Genomic DNA, 20,209 nt, shown 5'->3' with positions numbered 1-20,209 from the left:
GTGAAAACAATCTAATTTATCTCAACCTACCACATGGGTACAGACTGACCAAACGATCCCCGAGAATGAACAAGAACTCAGTGCATATGCTGGAAACTTCTACAACAGATAAAAACAAGGTGGATTCTAACTGAAACTACAAAATTTTCACGTACATCGTACATACACAGACTAACCCATTGAGCCTTGAGCCTTATGCATGAAAAAGATCTCAAAGTTCATATGCAGGAAACCTAGACTCGGAAGGATTAATCATGTCAAAGAAGAGGTAAGCCATTCCGGCTTGTCCTTCAAAAAGTGAATAAGGATGATCACCACCGTGCATCATCCCTTCTGCGATCAAATTATCAGCCAAATCGAGCAGAAAACAAACAAATGCCTTTGCACGACCCAAGTACTTCATATTGCCAGTTAATCTGTAAAGCGATAGGAAAACATACGCATTTCCACTCACGCCATGGCAAATTCCCACTCTCTTCAGCAAGCCTCGTTCCCACACCACATCAGCAGTTTCTGCTGCTGCTTGAAGAAACTTATGATCCTGGAGTACCTGACCAGAGATGTAGATGGTTAGATTTCATGAAAAATGTTCAAAGTTCGAGTAAGAAAGGAAGGGAAGAGATGGAAAGAAGAGAAGACAAAAAATCCTTGTCTTGCAGTCAAACAAATTCATTCTGTAAAAAATTCCTTCACAAAGATAAGCTGCCACTTTAACTAATGAGATCGATATTATGTGCTTCATTCCCTTACCTGAGCAGCTTTGGTGAGGGTGAGAGCAACACCAGGTGCACCATGGCACCAATGCACAAGGCAATCTGCATCGAATCCCTCAGTCGATGGATAGTTCCCGCTGATGAACCGGTTGTTAATCATGTAGTTAAGGGTGCCCTTAACATATTGCAGGTCATCTTCATCGAGATTAACATCCATCAAAGCATGCATGATCCCGGCAAGGCCATGGGCAGCCCCCCAGTACCTCTCACCGTACCACTCGTACATCAACGGGCAGCTGCTCTTGCTGGCTAGTCTTTTTCCATCCCTAATCATGTCCTTAGATACTGATCTCTACAAAATTATGCATCCAAGCAAACACTATCAAAAAGAGTAAAATATGAAAATGAGAGAATAAATTTCATCCTTTAGTCTCACATCTTCAAATGATAGTTATTAGAATATGCTTGTACTAGCATAACATCCACCTAAGTGATTTAGTATTTCAGGTTGGATTAGAGTCTCTTGGACTTAAATATGGTATTAGAGTCAATTGCTCACCTCTAACGAGATTGAGATTGAGGGGGAATGTTAAAGAGAGTTGGAAGTGAGAAAGAGAGATAAAACTTTCATCCCTAGACTTGCATCTTCAAACAAGGACTCTTATAACATGCTTAAATACTATAGGTCATCCTCGTAAGTGTATTGGCATTTTGAATTGGATTGGACTCAATCATGGACATTACAACTATATCAAGTGAATGATTTAGAAAATAATGAGAGGAAACAAGGAAACTTACCATATGAGTTGAGGGAATTGTTCCCTCGCCAATGTGTTTATTTAAGAAAGAACACGCCCACAAGTAGCCAGCTCTTCCATATAAAAGCTCATTTGGGACGTCATGAGGAAATTTAATCTGTTTCGAAGAAAATGATAAATCAAATTTTATGCAACCAGCAATAAGTTTCCTGTGGCTAAAATGAACATGGCATTCGATTGAAAATGTGAAGGGAAAAAAAATCATTACATCTTCTTGTAAATAGTTAGATATACTAATTTTGATGATTGTGAGAACTGAACATGAAAATATATTAGCGCAAGAAATTAATCTTAATAATGGTGTAAAGCACCTAAGCTTTTACCATAACAGAAAGAAACTGATTACACTATGGACAGAAATTTGGAATGTCCTACCACAGTAGGATCAGTCAGAAACAACAAAGGTGAAGACTTTAACATAAAACCAAAGGAAAATTTCCAAGCAGCAAGTTGAACAATCAACTCAATCGTATACGTATGACAGATCAATCACTTATGCAGCATGCATTGCAACAAGGAGAACACAGTTGGAATGAAAACATGATTATGGAGAAATTTGAAGGGTAATCCTTTCGTTCATTAAATAAATTGGTATGAATGACCATACAACTAATCCTATTTGTTGATATATAAATGAGTTTTAAACACGACTCCATATGAATAGAAAAGATTCTTGAAATATACGTGTCTATGTTTTCCTTATAATATGCTTTTAATAAAAAAATAGTTAACTTAAATTAAATCAAGCTTGTTTTTCCAACAAACATAATCAATTAGACCAACAGTTGCTTGCTGTTGGTCTTATCAGAGATAATCTGAAAATTAGTAAAAGATTATAAAGGAAAAAAAATCCCTATACATTTCCTTCCTTTTCCCCTTTTGTATGCACTATTAACTTTACATTCCTCCAAATTGGTAGTATTTTAAATTGCCTCATTTCACCTTCCCTGTCATTCCCTACCTCCTCTTCTTTAAATGAGTCCTTAATGGCATCGGATACAATAGATGACCTAAACAATTTGTTTGATAGCAACATATAAAAAATAATTGAGTTGTTATTCATGAATTCATCCAACTTATCATGAGAATAAATTTAGCAATAGGGTAACAACCTTCTGCCTTATACCAAACACGCATTAGGTTTCGTAGCATTTTTCACAAATGCAAATCAAACCTTACCTCTCTAAACGAGGTCAAATAGAGATTGAGCAAGCCCTCGTCTCCAGCTTCTTTCGCCACCACAGCGCCAAGAGCACAGACGCCGGCCTTTCCACATATGAACGTCACTAACCTGATCCAATCCAATTCACAAGCAAATCAACCCTAAAAATATCATTGCTTTACCAAAACATTCAGATCCTTAGGAGGTTTCTCTTTATCTTACGGTGAACCCTGAGATGCTCGATGACACGCCATGACGATCTCAGCGCAGAGACCGAGGTCGGCCCGGTTTTTGGTCACATGGTAAGCCTTGAACAACAGAAAAGCTGTCCCTAGGGCACCGGTGTAGAGCGTGTAGTCCCGTGCGCCGCGCCCACTTCGCAGCCATGTCTCCTCCACCACCTGAAGTCGAGTGATCACGATGACCCCATGAGTGCGCACAGAGTAAAGGGAGCGGAGTGACCTTTTGCTTGAGACGGAGGGCGGAATTGAGCAACTTGTCGACGAATCTGGGGTACGGGAGGTGGAGAAGGTCGATAAGGGTGGATCCGGTGACGGCGCCTTCTTCCTCTAGCACAAACTCCGGCAGACTGTTGGGGAAGAAGCGATCGGCCATCCCCGGCGACTGATGATGATCTTGTTCCTATCGGTTTAGTCTCTGCCGCTGATTTAAAATTATCTAATTTTTTGTTGGGAAAAGAATATATTTTTGGTGATCAGGGAATCTGTGATGAGTGCATTGGCTTGGTTTATAATTTCTTTTTTTTTTCCTTCCATTTTTAATTTAGAAAGTAACGATAAAATGCTGTTCCAATATTCAAATTAGAAACTAACAATGTACCGACAACTTAAATAAATAAATAATATATATATATATATATATAATAATTAGTTTTCCATAATTTTTTACAAATTAATTAATTAAATCCATGGGTAACAACAGCAAATAGTGCGATTGTTGAGTTTCACACAGCCCAGGCAGGCCGCCATTAAAATTCCGCAACCAACCTGTCAACTGTTCTAGCTTTCTAGAGATCGATATATTCGTTACGCGATCACTCCGCTCCGTCTCCGTTCATGTAGAAAAGGAACGAGGGCGAGGAGGGCCGGGGCAGAGGAAGGAGTCGGCGACGTGGAGTGGGAGTAATGGATGTTCAATCGGCCGGTCTGCGATGTGGTCGTTGAGTTGGGGCCGGGCTGGAGAGAAGGTTACGTTGTTGGCTCCGTCGAAGTCGTCCCACACGGTCACGGAGGCCGGAGCTCCCCAGACTCCAAGTGTTGAACCACGCGTCGTCAGCATCCACCCTGACCATCTTGCTAGCAGAATCCTTGTTATAGCTGTTAATCAAGAACAAGCAATTAAAGAAAAAAATATTACTAGTAATTAGCTCAACAAATGAAGACCCTTTCCTTCAATTGCAAGGATGCTTACCCGAAGGAGGTTCTTGTGATGTGGATGAAGCCTCTAAATTGCATTGTCTTGCCTCATGTTGTCAAAAGTAAGGTTTTGACCTTTTGGGTACCACCTATTGTGAATCTTGAGTGGAGGAAAGATTGCAAGGACTGAAAGGAACAAAGCAAGGGAGGCTGTCCAATGTCGATCCTAGTCATGTGAATGCACTTTGGCCTCTAATGTGAATCTCAGCCATGTCAATCTGTATGGTTCTGAATTTTAATCTATGTTTTTGCTCAAAGAATCATTGGTGGGTAAAATCCATGAGATAGCAGCTTCTTGTTTTATTGGACTTGCCAGTTTCAGTCTTGTTATCCATGAGATAGCAGCTTCACTTGTTATCCAATATTGTCGAATTAAATAGAATGTTGAACTTACGTGGGCATGTATTCTATGTTGTAACACAGTCAAAGGCACCAGTTATTTACAATATGAAATGTTCTCTCTAGAGTCTAGTCTTAATGTCCCATTTGTATATGATAACATATCTAAGACGACTTTTAACACAGGACCTGAGCAAAAAAATAAAAATAAAAATGATAAACTAAAAACAAAAGTATTTCATACCTAAGAACATGTTGAATTCCTTGATATTCCAGCTGCCCTATCTGAAAGAGCCATTCCTGCTGGCTGTTGAGCTGGGGGTAATCTTCTTGCTGTTACATGAAGAACATCACTAAGTAGATTTTCTCCATATATATATAGAGAGAACTATTAAGAAATGTAAAATTCAACAGTATTCTTAGACTAAAACAAAGGAGAAAATAGTGAAAAGAACGCCTAAGCAGCAGAAATTCGAAGGAAAATAGAACTCAAAAAGACATTAAATTCCTGTAAAAATTAAAATAAAATTCCATCTTTACCATTAATCCTAAGTTCATTAGGCACAACTGTTATGATGAGGGACTGTCTAAAAACTTAATAATTATGAAAAAAATATATTATACAAGTCAAGAGCATCTGTTATATATAGTTTGTGCATCAGTACTTCAGTTGTATATTTTAGAAGAATAACTAGAAGTCTATCCTGGTAAGATAATGTAGCTCCACATAAATTAAAAAATCATCGGTATCAAATTATCTACAAGGGTATCTATTATGTACATGAATTTTGAATTTGAGCAGATATCATAAGAATCACAAATATTGAGATTCCATACTCAGCTCACTTCACAGTAGGTAGATTCTTAATTATAGTTTCATTCATACAACTAACAATAACAAGCTCATCGACCCAAAGTGGAAATAGCATATGATCAAGATTATACCTATTTCATAGAATACATCATTAACATTGATGGCAGTTTTAGCAGAGGTTTCCATGAAGAAGAGACCATTCTCCTCAGCATATGCCTTTGCTTCCTGCAATGCAAAAAAGAAAATCCTGTCATGTCTTGTAAGCAAAGGTCAATAAACTTTCATTCCAATACAGACATCATAAGATTTAAGTGGAAAATAAGTTGTGAAATGTGCACACAAATAATAAGCGCCCATTTTATGAGACAAACTTGTATGTTAGTTAAAATGTAAATTATTCCAAACATTTTACCAATAATAAAAATAATAAACATCAAACTGGTTAAAGTTCTGAATTTCACAATCATACAGAACTGTGAACTATGTCCAAAATTTATTCATAAGTGAAAGGATTTCACTTATAATAAGATATGCTAGCATCCACCAGAAAGTTGAGTACTCTTTTACAAAATATTATCAATTTTCTAAGTCACCAATAGAAATTTCCAAGCAAGTCAGCTTGAGAGAAGCATTTAGGTGATGAACTTAATCTAAACTTTGATCCTTGCTTATTCTGATACAACTTGATAGTTGACACTATACATGCAAAATCCAGTTTGAACAACTAATATAAGCTCGCAAGGAGGAGTCTAATTTCCTTGCTTATTCTGATACAACTTGATAGTTGACACTAAACATGCAATAAATCCAGTTTAGCAACTAATCTAAGCTCACAAGAAGGAGTCTAATTTCCTGGTCAAGAAATTCCGCTGATTCTATTGTTTTATGTTAAAGTCAATTGCATGCAGGAGTCGGGTTCTATAATATGATACAGTGGCAGTTGAAGCTTTTGTTGGACATGAACATTTTAACAAAACAAAGGAAATTAATCTATAATGGTTTGTTGTAAGGTGATGCACAATTCTGATTAACAAACAATAAGGAATTTTGATAGTCCTTAACTTGATTATCAATATACGTTGACACAGAAAATGTACGGATGGCGCAACAGTCCCCATGTCTCCCAGTAAGACCTAGGGATCGAAGGAAATTGGGAATTTAGATAGGAGAATAGAGCACAGGAAAAAGGGAAACAGAGAGTCGACTCACGAGCTTGGCGTTGATGCTGTTACTGCCTATCGTCACCATGGGTGCGGATGGCGCAACAGTACGAGCAAAATCGAATGGGATCGAGATGGACGAGTTCTCGCTTCCCGACTCCCGATGAAAATGGGAAATTTGATCGGAAGAAGACAACCGGCGGCGACGACGACGTTGAGTCGATCGCTGCGGCGTAGAATTAAAATAAGTTGCTGGGTGGATCGGCTGCTTCCATTGGAACAGGGATCGTTATTTTCGAGCGTGTTTACTCCGAAGAAAGGAAGAAGGGGGAGGAAAGGAAAGAAGATAAAGCTCTTTCTGTGTTTACCTCAATAATTATATCTCTTTAATTAGTGCCATTTTTGTGTGTCAAAATCAAAATCTTTTCTTTTCTTTTTTTTCTTTGTACACATATAAAAATAAATAAATAATAATAACAACAATATAATATAATAATTTGTCGTCTTTGACACGGTGAGAGGGACATCCAAATTGGTTATTTTCATTATCACTTTTCACCTACTTTCATTGTCTCCCTCGTATTTCTCTCCTATTTAACTTTGCACATTACATGATGTTTATTTGATGTTAAAATATTATTATTTTATTTTTTCCATTCTTTGGGGTATCACATTTTCACATGTTAATTCAATACGCAGATAAATCACACTATAAATTTTATTTATTCCGACGAATAATATTTTTGCGATCATAGAAATATATATATATATATATATATATATATATATATATATATATATATATATATATACATTCTTTATTGGGCCACGCATCGACCGCAACTAGTTAAGTTATCAATTAAAATCACTTTCACATTTGACATTTCAGCTAACGAATCTTTTGAGTTTATGGTTTTCAATTTCATCGATTCTCTCAAATCAGACCGGCACCCACGAACTCTTGATTTATTTGTGACTAATTATTAACTTTAGACCGGTTCCATTCGTAGCGCGAGGCCCGATTCGAGACAATAAGATTGAAATTATATTTTATATACTATAAATTATTTATTATTTTCTTAATTAAAAATTTTTAATTTGATTAATATTAAGATTCACTCGAGCTAGGAAACGGTCCGATGGAATAGACGCGGATTTTACTGAGCCTCCGAGTCAAATCGTCTTCCTTCCCAAGCCCGTTTATAACACATCTATTTCAACGCTAGGATTAACCCTGCTCGCTGCTATTAATTCGAGGACCACCATTCATGGCGTCCTCCTCCAAATTCTTGCTGCTATACGACCTCTCTCTCCTTCCATCCACCACTGCCGGCTTGTTTCAAGGAAGCAAGGATCTACTTTTTGGTACTGGAGCATCAGGCTCTGCGATCGCTCTCGATGAAGTCATCCGCTGCCTTCGGAGTCAAGGCGGCGGCGGACTCCCTCACCCGCCGGTGGCTTTTCCAACTGCTCTTCTTTGGGATTGTCGCCCTCTCGTTCACCTTGCTCTTCCATGGTACAGTTTACCCCTCCCCCACCTCCTCCCTTCGCGTAAAGCTCAACGGCAGCCCTCCCGTCGTCGCCGAGGAACAATCGGCAGCTTCCGATTTTCCTCGGCGTTCTTTTCCCACTCCGGTACTTCAAGATGAGTCATCGAGCTCCGAGACGGCCGTTGTCGCTTCCGATCCGCCGCCAGTGAGTTGCCGTCTCTTCGACAGCCCCCTCCCTTTCCCACACACACACAGACGCCAAAAGATTGCCTTTTCTAATAGGGTTTAATGGAAATGGCGCTTTTTAATTACAGGAAACGCAGGAGATGAGGTTGGAGAGGGTTCTGAGAGCGGCGGCGACCCCCGACAAGACAGTGATAATGACCTCCTTGAACGCGTTCTGGTCGACGCCGGGATCTGTGCTGGACGTGTTCCTGGAGAGCTTCCGCATCGGGGACGGAACGACTGCTCTACTGGATCACTTGGTGATCGTCGCTGTGGATGACAAGGCGTATGAGCGGTGCCTAGCCGTGCACCGCCACTGCTTCGACTTCAAGGTCCCGGGGGTGGACTTCTCCAGCGAGAAGATCTTCAACACGCCAGAGTATCTGGACATGATGTGGGCGCGCCTGGATTTCCTGCGCCTGGTGCTCGAGAAAGGCTTCAACTTCGTTTTCTCGGTGAGTTCGACTTCTCCAAAGCTCCAATCTCCCATCTGTGGATTCACCGCCTGCCTACCACTGTCATTTAACAAAAAAAAAAACACTTTTTTCCCTTGTTGTTGGCTTAACTTAACTCTGCAATTAATGACCATTGACCAACTAAAATTATTGGATCAAGCTTGAGTTCCATATTCTTTAATTAATGTTGGCAAAATAGGATTAAATTTACAGTTTGTTTTTCGACCATAATTTCTCAAATCGTCACGTGAGTCCATATGTTTAGCATACTTTTTATATTTTATATAAATATTTAAAATTGTGCCAAGTTGGTAACCACATTATGCAGCATGAAAACAAAGGAACAGGAGAACATGAATCCCACACATGTCCACTTGTCGACCATATTTCTATTTGTTATTTCTTATTTGTGTAGCATTCTTTTGCTGACTAATATTGCTTTTATATTTTTGCGGACATTAAAGGTCCTGAATCATGGGGTAGGTCAATCATGTTCCTTCTTTGACTGCTTTATGTGCTTTAGAGTGAATACATGATGAGTTGCCCATCAAAAGCTTTCAAGTCCCTTGGAGAAAGCATTCGTGCTGTTACCTTATCTCAGTAAATGTATGTTTCACTTCGACTTTTCCTTTGTTATGGAATTTTTTTTTCCTTTGTTATGGAAATTAATGCCAAACCTTGCCTCTAATTCAAGCATTTGGCTTTAATTATATTGATGGTGGAATGAACGATTCTTTTCTTTAGCTAGAGTTTCTTCTTCAATGGCAGGAAATAGGTTCTTTCTCTGGATCTCATGCAAAAGCAAGAAAAAGACAAGGACATGAATAAACTGTATTGTAATCTTGGGTTCTCGTTATGGACAAAACAAGTCAAACAAGTAGCTAAGACAAGACTATAAATTAGACTAAGTTCCCTTTTGCAGGTCAAACCTACATAATAGTATGCAAGTTGCAAGATTAAGGTCCAATTAGACTCCTAGTTATAGACAATCCTCTTGTTTACTAACTCCATCAACATAGAGGAGAAGATGGAGATCAAGAGGGTGTGTAGACAGGTTTACCCTCAAGCCTACCTGCTGTTCCTCACCCAACTGACTACCTTGCCTGATGACTGTGCACCTTGCTTGACACTCACATTCGGACAACAGTCGCTCATCATTGCCCCACCCCCCCCCCCCCCCCCCTACCCACCTCACTTTCTACTGATGCCTTGCCCTTGCCCTTGCCCTACCTTGCATGCACATCACTGAAAAAAGAAAGGGCAATCAGGAATTTCCCCTTTACCTCTGGTGACAGTGTTGTGTTTGCTCAAATCAGGCAGATGCATTTTTGGCCAAAAATGATTCTAAGAAGAGCGGGGCTACCCCATCTTTGCCTGGATTTGGAGCAAGTAAACGGATGAGAGCACCTTGAAATCAGAGCTCTCTTCTCCACCAGATAAATTGGGCCTAAATTCTAGCCAGCCTTCTCTCATTATTGGATCATCCTACAAAATTGGCTGATATAGAGAAAATAGATTGGCCTTCTGCACTCAAAATGAGAACTTTAAACTATTCCATAATTGTAATCATACTAAAGAACACTCCTAGTTATGGTTTTGTTTCTCACAGAAGATGATTTTTTCACACTTTGGCGTGCCTATATAGCCGAGGCTTTTTTTCCAGAAAATTAGAAGAAGATTAACGTTTGATTCTTTCAACCTATGCATAATATTCTTCTCATCATGATTTCGTAAGTTTGACTTCCTGAAAATTGATATTGAAACAAACTTATCTGAAGAAATATTGGCTTTATTGCAGGATGTTGATGTAATGTGGTTCCGAAACCCCTTACCCTTCTTTTATGAAGATGGAGATTTTCAGATATCTTGCGACAACTTCTTTGGGGATCCAACCAACATGAAGAACTGGCCTAACAATGGGTTCAACTATGCGAGATCCAACAGCAGAACCATAGAATTTTTCAAATATTGGCACGCCTCCCGTGCCAGATTTCCCAGCGTCCATGAGCAAAATGTGCTTAACATTATCAAGTACGAGCAACATGTCAGAGACATAGGTGTGCAGATAAGGTTCCTGAGCACCGAGCGCTTTGGAGGGATATGTGAACCTAGTAGAGACTTCAATAAAGTCTGTACGATGCATGCAAACTGCTGTATCGGCTTGAACAAGAAGATCAATGATCTGAGGGCTATGCTTGACGACTGGAGGAAGTTTATGGCTCTGTCATTGGATCAAAGGATATCTAGTCATGTCTCATGGAGCGTGCCTCAAAGTTGCAGGTAAACTCTCAAAAGCAAACTTGTGTCATTCTGCAGTCATTTGGATTTCTGCAGTACATCCTAGCAGTGCTAGAAGATCTCTTGATTAGTTATAATAATATCAATGTTTCTTGGTAAATTGCAGATTACCACCAGGCTTTTTCAGCAAGGAGGAAAAGAAACCACAACTCTAACATTGTCTTTAGCATTCATTCTTTTCATAGATGAATACTGCAACAGTGGCAGCTTAGGGATCAAAAGACTGCATGGCAAAAATAGAAGGTTATTATGCTAAAAGATGATTTTATTCTGGAACTTTCGTTGTGGCTGACTGATACCAGCATTGCTTTAGCCTTTGGCGATGCTTGAAGTGTTTGTGACATAACTTCGCTGTTTATTTTGCGAATTTTTTTTTGTGTATTGATGAAAATTTAATTGGTAATGAAATGTAGTGATCCTTTTGCCATGTTAGGTTACTGATATATATTATTTATATATGTTATCATTTAAAGTATCATAGAAGGGGAGACCTTTTTGAGGTCACCGGTTTGAGCCCAGGCGTGGCCCGATGACCCGGCTTGATCGAGTCTCTTGGGCCACACTGATCGAAAGAACAGTTCTTATTGGGCTTTTCGGCCTGCTGACATTCGAAGAGAGTTGGTTATATGCAAGGGTTGCTCGAGGAAGGGCATCATTAGAACCGTCGATCCGAAGCATCGCGAAGGAGCGAGACGAGAGCAATGGCGGCGCCGTGGACGGGAGCGGAGCCGCTGCTGTCGAGGCTGGCGGCTTGGGCCACCTTCGTCGTGTACCCCTCCGCCGTCATCGCCTACTGCCTAACGGTGTCCCAAGACAAAACCCCTAAACGGCAAAACAACTTCCCTTCTTCCTCCTCCAAATAGTCCCTCTCTTCTCATCTCAGGTGCTACTGACGCCTGGCTTTACTTCTTCGGCGTTCATCGTCGTCGCTGTAATCGAGTAGGATTCTAAAACACGGATCTTTTTGCTTTGACTGGAGCTAGTTCATGTATTCTAGTTGCATTTAAATCTATCTTCCGGATTCAGCGTCTTCGCTATAATCTTTTGCAAGTAATTGTAAAAGCTTGATCCGTTTTTCTCACACTAGTCTGGTTTATGTGGTAGAGCTAGGTCTTGTTGTGTTTACTTGCATTGGGATTTAACGTAATCATTTGCAAGTATGATTCTAAAGATTTCAGCTTTTTATTTACTTTATTCTTCTTTACATGTTTGGAGTTGATCTCGATGAGTTTGCTTGCATTGAGATTCTGTCAACCGGAACTTAAATCAAACTACGGAAGATGTCGATATGTAGGTGATTGGTTATGAGGATGAATGCGAGCGGTAGATTGCTTTCTATCTGTAGCGATCAAAGATGTTTTATGCATACGGTGTCGTGCAATTTAAATTTGAATAGAAATTTTTGCTAGTTTATGGGATCGCAAACTCGCCTGGAGTGATCAAAGTCAGTTCTGATGAAAACAGTTACTTTTTTTCATACTGGAAGCTAGTTCTGATCTCTGCTAGCTTGATTATAGTGGAGGACAACGAAAAATTATTTAGGTCTAACGAATGTACTACGTAATCCAGGAAACATCAAGAAAATTATAAATTTTGTGCTCTGGGTTAATGACAGTCGGGTTCAGTTGGTTAAGAGTTGAATTTGATGTGCTCGTCTTATGGGAAACTCGAGATGAACTAAGAATGAATCTTGCATGAGAATCTTCATTAACAAAATAAGATTATTTGACACACATACCAATTTTAGGTTGCAGTTTTTTTTATCTTTATTCATGCAGAATACTACTTTCTTTTGATTCGGTTATTCTGGTCTTGTGGTAGATGTACCTGAGGTAAACATCTCATTTAGTACCAAATCAAAACATATTGAGAACTAAAAGTGTGCTACTTGAGGCGTAAGTGAACGAGCAGTGTGGATCCGTTGCACCGAGTTATTCTGATCTTGTTGTCGATGTACCTGAAGTAAACATGTCACAAGGTTAGCTTTACCAAAGGACAAGGTTCCAGTTAACAAAGGAAAACAATCTGGCTCGGACTATAGGAAGAGTGCTCTCAGTAGAAATTATATAACAAGATTTCTGTCTGAAATTACATGTTACTACCCATGGTTCTTGTTACACTTACAGCAATTCCATCTCGATATCGGCTTCTATTTTCAAAGGAAACCCCAATGCACTAAGTCTAATGACTCCATTATCGATTCGCGCTGTGTACACGCCACCGTCTGGTGTTTTACTGTGCCAGTGAAACAAGCAGTTAGGAGCCCTGTAATTCTTACTTTGTTAATAATAAAAGTTAAAGCTATATTTCTTAAAACATGCAAATTGGCACTATATTTTGGAAGCTTGCCAAAAATTTAAGGTATTATATTCCCATCAAGCCAGTTCTTCTGCTAATACTAACGATATGTTCTTTACTGAACTGTTAATTAGGAGTTTATATTTAGTTGGACAAATAGAAGAAAAGTCAATAGCTTGAAATTTGAATTTCCATTGTCTGCCATGCCATGTTCAATTCCCAATCATTAGCGTCGTTTGAGAATAGTTAAGCACTGATTTCTAATTATAAGAAATTACAAGCAAGAGAACCTAACAAAGCAATTATGCAAAAAAAAAAAAAGCGGGATAATTTGGTAAGATGGATTGGATAAGCTAAGTGAGTCTAACAAGATGGGCAAAATGCACTGGTCGAGTCAAGGAGCCAAACAAAATGGAAGTCAAGCTGATCTAACATTCAGGCTTAAGCAACTTGAGTTGGGTCAGTGGGCTGAGAGGAGCGATTATGCCTAGTGTATTGGGCAAGCTACAAGCCTATCAAGATGCACAAGGCTGCTAGGTTAGTCCAGCCCAAGTGAATCATTCAAGCTAGGCCGAGTTAGGTGAATCGAGTGAGAAAGACAAAAGACAAACTATTTCGTGTCTGAATCCTTCAGCAAATTTTGTCCATTACTTATAATATTCTTACAAATTAAATATATGAATTGAAACAAAAGTCTATTCAATTCTATGGCAATAACTATCACTCTCTCTTATATTTCTTTGAGATTGCTATTCTATCCATTCTCTATTTCATCCATAAACCAAATGGAAATAACTATATCATATATTCCTTATCATAGGAATTGCTATTCCATCAATTCTCTATTCCAATATACTACCATCCCCTTTTATGAAAACGAAGTGAGATTTATTTAATGTTTAATCAGTTGAATGGTTATCATAGATGCATATTTGGCATGTCACTAAGATCACCAGACAACATAAACAAACTGAAGTGCGATTTCATTTCACTCACCTGAGACTGCCATTGGCACACATCTTTAAACCAGGAAGCAGGTCAACGAAATTCTCTAGTTTTCCATCATTTATAATCTGCCATTTGGTCAAATATGATAAATGTACATGAGGACGGCGACATTCTTTCCTGTTTATCTACCTTGTATTTACTATTTTTCATTAACTTCCATTTTGTTACCATGTACCTGCAAACCTTTAAGACCATTAGCAGCAACAGACGACCAGCTTTCATTTTCCGACTGCAACAAAAAGGCATTTCAGGAAGCAATGATGAGGGGCTATATTCTTACCAGAAAACATGGTGAAAGGTAAATGTATATATAATAACAACCTGTGAAGTCCACAGCAATTGCCATTCCCCTCCAAGGGTTTCTGGTTTTATTTTGACCAATTTCTGACTTGAAATAACTTCCTCAATCGCCTATAAATAAGGGCAAAAAAACAATCAAAATATAGAATTGGAATATTTTTATGTTGAAGTCACCAATTGCGTAAAGATGATGTATTCCTCTTGTGGACCTCTTCTACGCCGGCTCCAACAGATATAGCTGATAGCAATCTCTGTCTTGGTTCAATCATTTTTTGGAGCACAAATGTTGTTCCCTGCACTAGATTTTTTTAATATGTAGTTATTGAATTAATTTTTGACCACTCCGAATGTAAGTACAATAAAAATTTCCAGAGAAAATGTGAGAAACTATGAAGACAGCAGTAGTTTGTTTTTGAATGAATCACCTTATTGCCTCTAGAAATTCGTAAGTTGCCATTGCGTGATAGGTATGTTGTATCCAACCAACCCTTTGCTTCATCACCAAGAAGTCTGAAGGGCACAGGGTATGGAACCTTAATAGGTAGAAATTTAAACGAGAATGCAGCACGGTCAAACTGGAAAAGGATCCTTTTTCCATCTTTAATTGTTGCTGCTGCCTAGTAGTAAAATCCATCTTTATTATGTAATTTGCAGAAAAATTAAACAAAAGATAAAAGGTCACTGTTTGAACCAGTAGCAAACAGAATAACAGACAATCAAAGTTACTATCAACAGAAAAATATCAAATATAGAGCAATTGAAGAATCAAGAAATTTGTACTTGGAGCAATTACAGAGGTAACTTATGTGACATCAAGTTGAAACCAAAGAATTATACTTTACTGTAGTCAGAGCTAATTATAACCATTGTCTGGCTACAGTTTAGTGGAGCAGTGATTGTTACAGCTAATTATGCATGGTCTGATGTATTATCTCATTTATCGATTTGGATGGTATGAGTAACAAAGTCATAAATCATATTCCAGCAACATCTCAGATGTATTTTATGGAAACTAAAAAATATATATCAACCTAAGAAAGTTCTATAACACAAAATGGATTTACAGTGGTATAGCAAGAGTAAAATACATATGATTGATACTTTGGTTGGTGAATAGAAGACTTTTCCTATTCTCAGGTGAAATTTGAAGATACAAGTGTTCTAGATATAAAATACTAGTTATCCTCCAAAAGCCCTTAACATTGGAGTAGCATAGATCACACTAGTAGATTACCAACATAGATCCATAAATAGAGTCCTGTCAGGAAAGTTTTTGAGAGCTAGGGGGATAAAAGAATAGAACATATCCCCAAATTAACCTGATGTTGCTGAAATGAAAGGTGTAATTGCGAAAAGTGAGAACTAATACAACATAGTTTACCTATGTCCTATCTGGGAAAAAAAAATTTAGACACACGGGATAAATTATTATGCTCGTCAAGTTTTAGGTGAAGGTGCTTAAAAATAAGAAGGACAGTGATTAAAACTTGAAAAAAAGTAAAATTTCTAATCTACAAAATTATTAAGCTTGTCAAGCTTTAGGTGAAGGTGCTTAAAAATAAGATGGACAGTAGTTAAAACTTGAAAATAAGTAAAAGTTCTATAGTCTCTGTGCCCCTTATTTTCTTGTCTTCGGTTCTCACAAAGTTGATCTTTCTCTTCAAATAAGAAGCTTTGCCATGAAACTGACATAAACTATTACTGTTTTGTCAATTGCTCACGTATTGCAGCAATGAAAGATACTCACGGTTGATTTTCACAAAAACAGGTAGTTGGATTGTTTTCCTTGAGATACTTAGGATTGATTTTCAATAGAACATAAGAATTAAATATACCTCTACTTTCAGTTCACCAATTGCATCTGAGAATCTGACAATGTTAGATACCCTTGGATCATCTGTTCTAAGGTAGACCTCTTGATAAATCTTGAAAAAGTCAACCCCAACAAAGGTTCTCTGGAAACATGTTCAAGAAAATAGTATACAATTAGCCATCCAAAATATCATAAATGAAACAGTGTTCCCCAACTGTTTGCAAAAAGAATAATGGTTTGACTGGCCATGATATCAATAGGACCCAGACAACTGGATATTGGTGCATTAGTTAGCTTGACTATGGAAACAACGTTAGATGCCTAACACAATTGAATTAGACTACACAAATTTCTGCAATTATCCCATGTGAGAATAAAATCCCAGATGATGCGTTTCAATTTCAATGAAATTTAAAGTTAGACTACAATCATACAATTGTTTAAAATGAATGCTAGATAACTACAGGAGTCCGTGGTTGCTTCTTGGAGAAAAATTACATAACTCCACTCGCAAAATCTTTTGAAAGATTCAAATGAGTACAATTTTTAATTAAACTATACTGTCACGGATAAATGTGATAATCATCTGAAAATTACAGAGTTGCTAGAGTAACATAAATGTTTTGGGTCCATGTTATTGATGGGCAGTTAAATAAAGGTTCAAAAGTGTCAAAAATTTTCAAGTTTTGCTCTCACATCTTTACCACGTTAAGGAAAATTCTACTCGATATAAATGTAATTAAAACAGATTTAACTGACAATATCCTAAGAATTACTAGCAATATAATCTTTTATACTGTTTTTTCAAGAAAATTGTCAGGGGTAACAATATAACCGAAACAAATAACTCAAAAAATCTTTGCAAAATCATCTCACTTGAATTGGTGATGCTGTTCCAGGTCTTGTAGTGAAAATTAGTTGCCAGCAACCTTCCAACATACTAGAACTTGTCTACAAAACATTGAATAAAAACAAAAGGAATTTTCAACATAAAACTACCAACTTTCAATTGCATGCATTTATAATGAGTTAAAGCCTTAAAGGAAAGGAAGAACTACTATATTATTAATTAAATGAATTTCCATAAAGAATGGCATAGATAAAAGGTCATAGCATCCAATTAATTTTTAAGTAAATTGGACAACAATAATTCTTCATGTAAGACTGCTACTCTTGTAAGAACATAATGCTGGAAACAAATAAGAGCTTTCATCAATCCAATACACTAGACTACTGCCAGTCAATATAGTAGACACATGAAAAGTAGGGTAAAATTACTGAAAGAATATTAGTCCAGGTTACAAGATATTGTAGGAAAGTGTTTTTAAGTTATGGCTGAAAAGCCAGAATAACAGCTATAAAAGTTATTTTAAGCATAAATAACGAAGTAGAAATGATGCACATAAAAAAGTAGAATTACATGTTGATTCAGTAAAACAAACCGGAAATTTTAAATCTTAATTTTATTCCCGTTCTACTCGTGAGTATAACTTTGTTCCTACTACTTTTTTTTTTAGCACGCAGTCTATTTTGCGTGAGTCATGAGTCTGTTATCACGCAGTCTATTTTGCGTGAGTCATGAGTCTGTTATCGTATACTTGTAAGTAAAGAAAACAACCAGTACCAAAGACTCACAGGATCCGGCAAGCCTCCAATATTCTCTAGAGTTTCCACGGCAAACTCAACATCCTGTAACGATCGACAAAGAAATGTTATTCGATTCGAAGAAACCACAGAGAAGTAACATCGAAGAAGGCGAGTGCCTGAAGTTGCATAGGAGAAGCGGCGCGGCCCCGCCCTTGGATCCCAAGAAGCGCCTCGACAAGGACGGACTCTCGGTCGGTGAAGGAGAGCTGCTGCTCCCCTTTCTCCACCAAAGAGGACGAGATAGAACGAAGGAATGTCGGCGCCCGTCTCTTCGTCAGCCGCGATTTTCGGCAGGGAAAGCGGCAAATGGAAGGAGGCGAGGCAGAAGAGCGAGCGATCGAAGGTGGCTGAACGAAGCCGAGGGTGAGCCGCGCGGCAGGGGATCCTCCGACGGCCATGTCCAGGGCCTGCCGCTCGACGAGATCGGTGTGAGTGTGGTATTTGTGCGGCCGTTAGCGGATGACGCTCGGGGCCCACGAATTTGCCGAAAGGAGGATCCGCACCGTCCATTTGCTCTCACCAGTCCAACGGTGGTGAAATTTCATTCGAATCGTCAGATTTACCCATGTATGTACTCTTGTTACACTTCGAATTATCGACATCGATCACTCTGGAGTTTTAGACGCCTATTTTCATCTTCCATCATATCATTCATTACTCCATTGGATTAGATGAATTAATAAATTATATTCATAAATTTAATTGACATATATATTTTAAATGAACTACATGCATTATTACTAATTCTTTTCTCCGCCTTGTCAATATAATTTAATTTCAATAAATTGTCACAGAACAAATTTCAGTGAGCAGAATGAAAATTGCCCTATCGCTTTATTTTAGATATTTTCCCGGCCCCCTTTCTTTGTGCTTTCTTAGCTTGCTAAAGATTCTCTTATTATTTTGGTATTTGTTTTGATATGGTATTGAAGATATTGCCATTCAGAATGAAAATTTTGTGTAATGACAAAACATATTTATATATATATATTTATGGCGACGAGATAGCTTTAATTGCAGATTTAGTTGGAGTGTAATTGGCTTTCTTTTACTAAATTTTGTAAGAGTAAAGTTGCTCGATCATATTTATGGCGACGAGCTAGCTTTAATTGCAGGTTCGTTTATTTTGCGTAGTAGATTCTCTTGTAAATATTTTCTAGGAAAGCCCACTAAATTTAATATTCGAATAAAGGACAACAACTTGATTCCATCATAATGGCTTTGAGCACGATTACAATAATAACAACTTATAGAAATTCATAAAATATTCATATAATTATGAGATCTGTAATTTTTCCATATACAAATCGAATATTATTTTATTTTTTGTTTATTTGAAGGACAACGTATATAACATTTTCTATAAAAGAGTTGTTGAAATATATTATATGTGCGCATATTAAAATATAAATTTCATTTAGAAATTTTTTTCTTCTTTTGGAGTTGATCGAATATCAGTTTTTGATATACGGCAATAATTGAAATAGCTAGAAAAGGTACGTATTAAAAAAATTTATTTTAATATATTGTTCTAAAAAGAATAAATATATTTAAAACTAAAAAATCAGTGCAAATCATCAAAGGTAAAAACATAATCTATCAAACTGTTCGAATCTCCAAATCATTCAGTCATCAATTTTATCAAAAGTCAATATAAATAAAACAAAATTTAGTGAACTCAATCCAAGAACAAATACAATAAACAAACAAACAAAAAACAGATGGAATATATATACTGTCACTTAAGTAAGTTGAGTTAATTCTATATATCATGAACATCATGGTTAAGCACACAAAATCCAATTACTTTAGTATATAATTACTTTGCTAATTAAGAAACTTAACTTGCAGTTAAATAAAATTTACAAAGCTCACCTAAGCAACCATGCAAACATATTGCCCATGAAGACGACCAGACCGAGTAATCTATGAATGAAAAGTTACTAAGATATTGGCACGGCTCAATCACAATAACACATACACATACAATATGCATGAATTTACTCTTCTTCTTTGCATGCACTCGCAGCTAGCATGCATGCAGTAGCAGTAGTATGAGTGAACCGAGCCAACATCATAATAACTATTTCATATAATCTATATATATACTCGTGAAATTGGGAAGCTACCTAGATGTCGGAGCTAGCGGCAAGTTATATATCAATGAAACCAAGGAAGAAGAAAAGGAGAAGCCTGATGGAGTTGGTTTATGAGGAATGTGTAGGAGAGGAAG

At 37.6% G+C, this 20,209-nt stretch overlaps 3 protein-coding genes across 3 annotated transcripts; 1 reads left to right on the top strand and 2 right to left on the bottom strand.

Annotated features, from left to right (window-relative positions):
- Positions 1–79: 79 nt before the first annotated feature.
- Positions 80–6,694, bottom strand: LOC141821739 (lanC-like protein GCL2). Its single transcript, XM_074709090.1, has 10 exons — positions 6,492–6,694; positions 6,345–6,415; positions 5,414–5,507; positions 4,713–4,801; positions 3,156–3,371; positions 2,916–3,094; positions 2,711–2,822; positions 1,512–1,628; positions 751–1,065; positions 80–550 (listed from the first exon to the last, which is right to left on the bottom strand). Exons 5-10 carry the CDS (start codon positions 3,306–3,308, stop codon positions 212–214), a joined length of 1,215 nt encoding a protein of 404 aa, XP_074565191.1. The 5' UTR covers positions 3,309–3,371; positions 4,713–4,801; positions 5,414–5,507; positions 6,345–6,415; positions 6,492–6,694; the 3' UTR covers positions 80–211.
- A 1,008-nt stretch (positions 6,695–7,702) lies between these two features.
- Positions 7,703–11,296, top strand: LOC141816635 (uncharacterized protein At4g15970-like). The gene is made up of 4 exons (XM_074704380.1): positions 7,703–8,137; positions 8,247–8,612; positions 10,411–10,892; positions 11,017–11,296. Exons 1-4 carry the CDS (start codon positions 7,841–7,843, stop codon positions 11,063–11,065), a joined length of 1,194 nt encoding a protein of 397 aa, XP_074560481.1. The 5' UTR covers positions 7,703–7,840; the 3' UTR covers positions 11,066–11,296.
- Positions 11,297–12,639: 1,343 nt separating this feature from the next.
- On the bottom strand, positions 12,640–18,383 carry LOC141816654 (putative plastid-lipid-associated protein 12, chloroplastic). The gene is made up of 11 exons (XM_074704399.1): positions 18,093–18,383; positions 17,965–18,018; positions 17,206–17,280; positions 16,352–16,471; positions 14,942–15,133; positions 14,726–14,809; positions 14,538–14,627; positions 14,392–14,445; positions 14,205–14,281; positions 13,035–13,145; positions 12,640–12,867 (listed from the first exon to the last, which is right to left on the bottom strand). The coding sequence occupies exons 1-11, from the start codon at positions 18,372–18,374 to the stop codon at positions 12,795–12,797; spliced, it is 1,212 nt and encodes a 403-aa protein (XP_074560500.1). The 5' UTR covers positions 18,375–18,383; the 3' UTR covers positions 12,640–12,794.
- Between the last annotated feature and the right edge of the window lie 1,826 nt (positions 18,384–20,209).

Source organism: Curcuma longa, chromosome 2, assembly GCF_044706935.1.
Source record: "Curcuma longa cultivar G26 ecotype Majalengka, Jawa Barat chromosome 2, ITB_CL_G26_1.1, whole genome shotgun sequence".
Lineage (NCBI taxonomy): Eukaryota > Viridiplantae > Streptophyta > Magnoliopsida > Zingiberales > Zingiberaceae > Curcuma > Curcuma longa.
Note: the sequence above shows the minus strand (reverse complement) of the source record. Positions and strands in the feature narration are given on the sequence as shown.

Coding starts and splice junctions, on each gene's coding strand:
- LOC141816635 (XM_074704380.1), top strand. CDS start 7,841: ATGAAGTCATCCGCTGCCTTCGGAGTCAAGGCGGCGGCGGACTCCCTC. Junction 8,613..10,410: donor GCTTCAACTTCGTTTTCTCG/GTGAGTTCGACT, acceptor GCTTTATTGCAG/GATGTTGATGTAATGTGGTT. Junction 10,893..11,016: donor AGCGTGCCTCAAAGTTGCAG/GTAAACTCTCAA, acceptor GGTAAATTGCAG/ATTACCACCAGGCTTTTTCA.
- LOC141821739 (XM_074709090.1), bottom strand. CDS start 3,308: ATGGCCGATCGCTTCTTCCCCAACAGTCTGCCGGAGTTTGTGCTAGAG. Junction 2,823..2,915: donor CGAGCATCTCAGGGTTCACC/GTAAGATAAAGA, acceptor GGATTGGATCAG/GTTAGTGACGTTCATATGTG. Junction 1,629..2,710: donor ATTTGACCTCGTTTAGAGAG/GTAAGGTTTGAT, acceptor TCTTCGAAACAG/ATTAAATTTCCTCATGACGT.
- LOC141816654 (XM_074704399.1), bottom strand. CDS start 18,374: ATGGCCGTCGGAGGATCCCCTGCCGCGCGGCTCACCCTCGGCTTCGTT. Junction 14,282..14,391: donor ATGGTCTTAAAGGTTTGCAG/GTACATGGTAAC, acceptor ACCAAATGGCAG/ATTATAAATGATGGAAAACT. Junction 12,868..13,034: donor GATATCGAGATGGAATTGCT/GTAAGTGTAACA, acceptor TGTTTACTTCAG/GTACATCGACAACAAGATCA.